The sequence below is a fragment of the Eptesicus fuscus genome, chromosome 17, assembly GCF_027574615.1.
Source record: "Eptesicus fuscus isolate TK198812 chromosome 17, DD_ASM_mEF_20220401, whole genome shotgun sequence".
NCBI lineage: Eukaryota > Metazoa > Chordata > Mammalia > Chiroptera > Vespertilionidae > Eptesicus > Eptesicus fuscus.
The window spans coordinates 56,049,179-56,056,211 of record NC_072489.1 but is presented as its reverse complement, the minus strand read 5'-3'; the positions used below and the strand labels follow the sequence as shown (position 1 = coordinate 56,056,211).

General features: G+C 61.0%; 1 protein-coding gene and 1 non-coding gene across 2 annotated transcripts; one reads left to right on the top strand and one right to left on the bottom strand.

Annotated features, from left to right (window-relative positions):
- Positions 1-384: 384 nt before the first annotated feature.
- Positions 385-3,078, top strand: VENTX (VENT homeobox). Its single transcript, XM_008144437.3, has 3 exons — positions 385-622; positions 2,431-2,591; positions 2,698-3,078. Exons 1-3 carry the CDS (start codon positions 385-387, stop codon positions 3,076-3,078), a joined length of 780 nt encoding a protein of 259 aa, XP_008142659.2.
- Positions 3,079-5,082: 2,004 nt separating this feature from the next.
- Positions 5,083-5,160, bottom strand: MIR202 (microRNA mir-202). The gene has a single exon (NR_129127.2). It is a non-coding gene; the product is annotated as a microRNA mir-202 (primary transcript).
- Positions 5,161-7,033: the final 1,873 nt, after the last annotated feature.

Here is a 7,033-nt window from a genome sequence, read left to right as displayed (position 1 = left end):
CAGCCAGTGGGTGGGGTGGGGAGATGAAAGGATCTGACAAATCCCCAGCCAACACAGACCCAACCCTCCCCCAGACATCTTGGAGCCGGGGGAGGTGTGAATGGCCTCCTTTGTGCCTCCGAATTGAAGGCAATTAGATGCTACTTATCTGGGGGGGATTTGAGCCATCCATGCAAATGCGCTTCCCACCCCCTCCTTCTCCTGAGATATAAATGCTGCCCAGCCCTGCTAAACCTGAGATAGACCCTGTGCTCCCGCCCATCTTGGCTCTGCCCCGCCCAAACGGCGCCAGCCCCCACCGTCCGTCTGTCCCGCTGAAGACCCCGTGCCCGGCCTCCACCTTCCATCCTGAGGCGGATCCAGAGCTGTCCCCAGCGTTCGGCCATGCCTCCCTCCTCCGACCTGCCCGGTGGCCAGAAGCTGACCTCCAGCTTTGGTTCTGTGGACTGGCTCTCCCAGAGCAGCCACGCGGGGCCGTCGCACCCCTCCAAGCCCACTGACGTCTCCTGGCGCAGCCTCTCTGCCCCAGCCAGGGTGTCCAGCAGTGGGGAACCCCCGCAGGCCGTGGGCATGGAGGAGGCGAAGTCCTCAGCGGTGTCTACGCCAGGGACGTCCACGACTGGTAGGTCTGGGGTGGGGAGAGGGATCCTTCCTTCCCAGACTGGGCCGAGAGCTGGGGAGGGTACAGGCGAAGGGAGGCCAAAAACACACTGAGGCATCCTGTGTGCTCAGGTGGGAGGAGGGGCTGGGGGCTGGGGGCTGGGGTTCCCCCCCGATCCCCCTGAAGCAAAAGCCACACGGTGGGTCCTCCCTCCTCAAGCCCCTTGGGGCTCCTCTTCTGCACCCTCCTCCTGGAGGGACTGGCCTTGGCCCTCTCGCCCAGGCCCAGCTGCCCACAGACTGTGTCCAGGAGTCTCCACCCTCGCCCAGGTCTTCTCTGAGCCATTACCCCGACGTTAGCACCTGTGTGCCTGTGGTTTTCTAGTCGTAATAGTCCTGGACCCATTTCTACAAGAGGCGCAGGGTCGTAGATAAGTATGTCTTAAAGCTTGGGACACCTGCCCAGGTCAGAAGGTGGTTGTGCCCGCCCCCCCCCCTCCAAAGCTGGGCGCCCAGTTTGGCATGTAGACTGTCACTCCAGTTTCCCTGGCATCCTGCAGGCTTGATTTAGGGGCAGCCACAACCCCTGAGGACACAGCCTCTGCCTTTCTGTACATGCGCATTGTACCTGTGACTTCCCTGCCTTCAGCCCATTCAGGACTCCTGAGCCTTACCCAACCCTTTGTCATTTACTGACGACACTTTCTCAGTTTGCCTTTTACTCGATGTGACTTGGTCATTGCTTTTAGGTTGAAAGTGGGCATTTATGTTATCTGTTAGCTTTTATTTATTAAAAAGTTTAATTCTTATGGAGTAGTTTTATATTTTAATGAGGCAGAATTTTAAATGTATTCTCTGCAACCAGTAGCTCCCCCCCCAAAAAAAAAAACAAAAAAAAAAACAACAACAACACAATGGCCCTGCATCAGAATCCTTGGTGCTGGCCAGTCACCCCTCCACCCCCCCTGCCCCCTCCAGAGTGAGTGTGCGCCCCTCTGGTGGACACTTCAGGAAAGTGTTAAAACCAATTTTGTAAAATCTGCTCCTCCCAAAGCAAATGATTGGTGTATTTCATTGGTCAGACTTCTGTTCAATAAAGACCATGTGAAGGACCTGCACCACACTGGCTGACCCTGTGGCGGGGAGGTTGGGGGTGGGGGGCGGTGCTGAGTGCCATCCCCCACCTCCTAATTTAGAAACCAGAAGACAGACCTCCAGACACACACGGTTGGTGCCGTCAGCCTGGTTCCTGGTGATGAAGGCCGCTTTCCCAGTCAGTCCCTTTAGGCCTTGCATAGAATGGACTCCACCCGCCCCACCCCTCCCAGCCCCTCTCACCTCCTCTCGCTTGGTGAACAGGAGTTCCCTGTCTGCAGGCAACAGACACCTGGTGACCAGGAGTTCCTTGTCTGCAGGCAAAAGAAGCCGCTTTCTGGAAGGAGGTGGGGTGGGTGGAAGTCATTCTTTTGGAAGGAACGGACTGCCCTGGGGTGGCAGGTGAGGGTCTGTGTCGGAACCACTGCTCCATCCTCAGTGACCTTCCTGCGGTGTCCACATCCCCGTGCTGTCCTGGGCCACAGCCTCTGGACCCTATTGCACGCGTGGCTGGGCGGGGGAGCTGTTGCCAACCCCGAGCGGGACAGCAGAACACTGGAGGGCTGTTACAGAAAGTGAGGCAAGGGAGGGCGGTGTGCCCTTCTTCAGGCCCCAGGCATGTGGGTCACTGTGTCTGTCACCTTCCGCCACAGAGCTTGTGGCACCCACTGAGCAAGGGGAGTGTGTCTCTCGTAGCCAAATGGATTCAGTGCCCTTCCTTCCTCCCGCCCCCAGGGCTGAGCAAGGAGGCAGACAGCACTCGGCATCCTCGCGTCCGCACAGCCTTCACGGAGGAGCAGGTCAGCACCTTGGAGAGATCCTTCCAGCACCACCGCTACCTGGGCCCCCAGGAGCGCCGGAGGCTGGCCCAGACCATGGGGCTCTCAGAGGTGCAGGTGAGGCCCCTGGGCTCAGTAAGCCAAGTGGGGCTTTGGGGGCCGGTGGGGGGCGGGGGAGGAGGCCCGAGCCTGTTTGCCCACTCTGACCTTGTTTTCGCCACAGATCAAAACCTGGTTTCAGAATCGCCGAATGAAACATAAACGCCAACTGCAGGACTCACAGCTGAACGGCTCCCTCTCCGGAGCGGTCTACTCGCCCCTGGCTCTCTGCCCGCCACTTCTTTCCATGCGCAGCACCCTGCGGTTGCTGCAGCCATGGGCAGCCCTGCCTGGGCCCTTTGCCCTAGCACAGCCCCCTGGCTCCATCTGGGACCCCTGCCAAGGGGCACAAGCCTCCCTGGCCTCGGCATGGGCCTCAGGCAGCAGCCAGCCTCTGGTGTGCTGCCTGCCAGATCCCGGGAGCCAGGCGCACGCTCAGGGCCCGGCCTCGCCCGGGAACACCTGGCGCCTGTGTGTTCCGCCGGAGACCGGAGATGCCCTTTGAGGAAGCAGGGTAGCCCAGTAGCCCGCAGTTGGGGTGGGTCAGAAGCCAAGCCATCCCACACACGCACTGGGTGTGCGCAGAGCATGCCTGGCATCCACCTGGAGAGACCGTCCACATGTCGGTTCGCGCCACCGTAACACCCTGGTGTGGGCCTTGTGCTGATGCAGAGAGGGGACCGGGAACCCTGACCCGCCGGAAGATTCTGGAGGGTTTACAGCTGCCCCTTGACTGACAGCTATTAAAGCGTTTGTGATGGCGCAGTGAGCAGAATGGAAAGCGAGTAGACTTGTTCTGTGCTGGGCTGTTGGCACCTGATGGAAGGTAATCTATTCGATCGAAGGTGTCGAAAACAGGTTTTTTCCGTTGGAAAAAATAAAAGGCGGACCCCTTCTCTACCAGGGCCAGGCACATGTCCCTCTCCCGAGCCTCCCAGTCTTTGTCGCTCAGGCCAGGATCTGGGGGGGGTGGGCAGGGAAAGTTGCTCAGACCCCCCGCCCCCCATAAACCGCACAAGGAAAGTGGGCATGGTTGGTTTCCCGAACAGATGCAGCCCTTAGGGCATGGGGGGACCCTGCACGCCCCCTGCTACACTGACCTTTTACACCGGCCTCTCTGGGACAGGAATGCTCTCCCTGACCGCCTGGTTGGGACTCTGGTGCCTTTCTTCCTGCTCCCCCCGGGGAGCAGTTAGGGACCCAGGGGAGTGCTGCCCCTCCCTGGGCCCAGGAGTCAGGGTAAAATGGAGAGGGGGGGGCAGAGCCTTTGGCATCCTGGATTCGGCCATGCCTACAGCCAGCCCATAACTGTCCCCACAGGCAGCTGTTCCACTCGTCCACCCGCCAAACGGGTCCGGACCATCGTGGGGTCTGTCAAGAGGGCCTGGGTGTGTTCATGGGACATGGATGGGAACACCCTCGCCTGCATTGGGGTACCCTCCTACCTGCTTCCCTCACTCAAGAGTCCCACCAGAGCCTCATGGGGCTCAGCAGCATAGCTGACCCCCAGCCCCATCCAGGAAGGATGGGAAGGGCCTATTCCAAGGCCTGGCGTCCCTGCGGCGCTGACCCCTCCCCCCACCTGGTCTTTTGAGGGAGGAGCCGATTCCTATCAGGGAGATTAGGGGAGAGGCCGTCTGGGCAGGACCCTGGCTGATAGAGCTAATCGCTCCATTTGCTGCCTGTGGGCGGACAATTGTTGAAGCTCTCAATTCCCAGGCCTCTGTCCTTTTCTTCACCTGGAAGTTAAGATGGGGGCTGGGGGGCGCTGTGCCCTGGGGGTCTGGCCTCGGCATTCCTGGCCTGCCCATCCCCACCTTCTGCCAGCAGGCGCCCTGGGAGTGTCCCGCTTCCAGCGACCCTGGTTATCGGAAGGTCATCAGGAACCACCCCGCCGTGTGGGTGGGAGTCCTTTCTTTCCCCTCCTGTGTGTGTTTCTGATTCCTTCCTCCATGAGACCACTCTTCCCAGTGTGACCCCCCCCCCCGCCCCCGACCCACGGAGCCGAGAGGAAGCCAGCACACAGCAGCCGCAACTTTGTTTTAAACTGATTGTCAAAACAACACCACACTTCCCTTGGAATTCGCTTTATTGACATTTCTGGTCAGAACACCGACTCCTGCTGGTGATTACAAAAGTATAATGAAGGCGCAAGAAGGAGAAATCGCTTGTTGATGTTCACGCCATTCTCACCTCCACCGGAGACCCAGTCCGCGGCCCCGTGTGGCCTCGTACCCGCAGGGAGAGTCGGGGAAGGGTCTCGGCTGCCCCACCCGGCTCCCGGGGGCAAAGACCAGGCAGGGTTGGGGCCTGCACCCTCCTCCCCATCCCTCCAGGGCACACACAAAAACAAACGTTTCCTGATTGCTCATCCTGGGATACTGACCACCCCGCCCGAGGAGGAGGAGGAGGAGGAGGGGGGGGGGGGCGAGGAAGAGCTCGGTCCCACAGCCCCGATTCGAGGGAAGTGGAGGCAGGTCAGGATGCCGGTGCAGCGGAAGGAGAACCTCGCCGCCCCATTTTCCCATGCCTTACACCTCTTTAGGCCAGACCCTCAAAGAAGTATATGCATAGGAAAAAGGAACCACGAGAGACTGTGGGTGGCTGCTGGGCACCAGGGAGGCCGTCCCGGCGAGGGTCCTGCGGGGCCAGCCGGAGGAGCTGCAGCTCGGCGCGTCCCGTGGGTGTGAGCTGTGCCAGGCGAGGAGGCAGGGAGGCCTCGAGCCTCCACCTTACCTCGTCCAGCCTCCAATCTCAGGTCCCGGGCAGCCGCCGAGGAGAGCTGCCTGCCGAGCGCGGCGCTCTGCAGCTGCCTGCCGGCCGCGCGCCCCATTTATGCGAGACGGAGACCTTGGCGGCCGGGCTCACAGGGCAGCGGCCGTCACATGTGGTTGCAGGCTGTGCCGGCCAAGGACCTGGCCACCCCCGCACCTGCGAGAGCGGGGCACAAAGCCCTGCTCTGAGCAAAGTGCTGAGTTGCGCCTTTCGCCGGGCAAGCGGAAGGGCGGGTGGGGAGGCCCACGGATCCTGGGGGCTGCTAGCGGGGATCTGGGACGGGGCCAGCCCTGGCCGGCCGCCCTCCTCCGGCACTTATCTCCCGACTTGCGACTGCTTGCGTCAGGGCCGGAAAATGCACGCTGGCGTCTCTCCCATCCCCTCCCCTCCCTGCTCCCAGCCCGGGGACAGCAGCACCCCTGCCCAGGGCACTGAGCCCCAGGACCACCGCTCCCCCCCCCAGTCTGCCCAGAGGATCAGGGGGGAGTTTATCCCCATCACCTGCCGTGTGTTCCCCGCTCTGCTCCCAGGGCCCCTGGGGGTGTCTGCAGTCTCGAGGGTGAGAATGCAGGAACAGGCTAGGGAGACAGCGCCGAGGAGAGAGCTAAAACCCAAGGCTGCCGACAGAGAGCCCATACAGACACACAACACCCCCCTGCCAGGCAGGTGCCCCACGCAGGCAGCTCAGCTCCTGTTGTGTGTGTGTGTGTGTGTGTGTGTGTGTGTGTGTGTCCACGTGCCTCTCTGTGTACAGCAGCAGCCCCTCAGACTCTTACCCCGTTTGTGGGGCTGGGGGCTCATTGGGCTATTGCATCCATATCTCTGATGGAGCCGTGGGCTTCTGGGTGGACAAAGACAGGCCCCTCAGGTGGAGGGACAAGTGGACAGGTGGGGGAAGTCAGGCGAGGGTGTTACCATCCATGGCCCATGAACACACCCAGGCCCTCTTGACACAGACCCCATGATGCTCTGAACCCCTGTTTGGGCAGGTGGAGGAGTGTGACTGAGAAACTGCAGACCCCGGCTGAGCGGGACAGCAGGTGACTGGCCTCCCCAGACACGGACTGGGACTTCCGGCCACTGCTCTGTGGGTGACGGGGGCAGAGACTAATGTGTCAGTGGGTCAGGAGCCTCCTGGGGCAGGCAGGACCTCTGGGCTGGATGCCCCCTGAGGCTTGGGGGTGGGAGACAAAGAGGGGTGTCCCACTGCACTGTGGGTGATGGGGGGAGAGCGAGGCCTCTCTCCAAGAGCTCAGACATGCTCCCACTCGCTCACACAAACACACTCACGCTTGCACACTCACCTGTTGACATTCACAGACACTCCCCACACTCATTGAGGCCTTAGAGGGGAACCTTCTACTGGGCTGATAGTGAAGCCCCGTGGGGAGAGGGGTGAGGTGAGTGGTCCTCCCCCTCACAGCTGTCTCCAGGGCGCCTGGGAAAGCGCTGCTGTTCTTGACCTTGGGGCTCCTGGGGCCCAGGGTCTGCGGGAGGGAAGGAGGCCAGAGGCAGACAAACAGGGAGACAGATACGGAGACAGAGAGACGGAGGGTGGGGGAGGAGGCCCTGGATTGCCCTAAGGCCTAGTTCTTCACTTAGTTTTCCTAGTCTTTTCCTGATTATAAAATTAATGTGGCTGGTCATAAAGCACTTGTAAAATCCAGAGAGGTGTAAAGACAAAG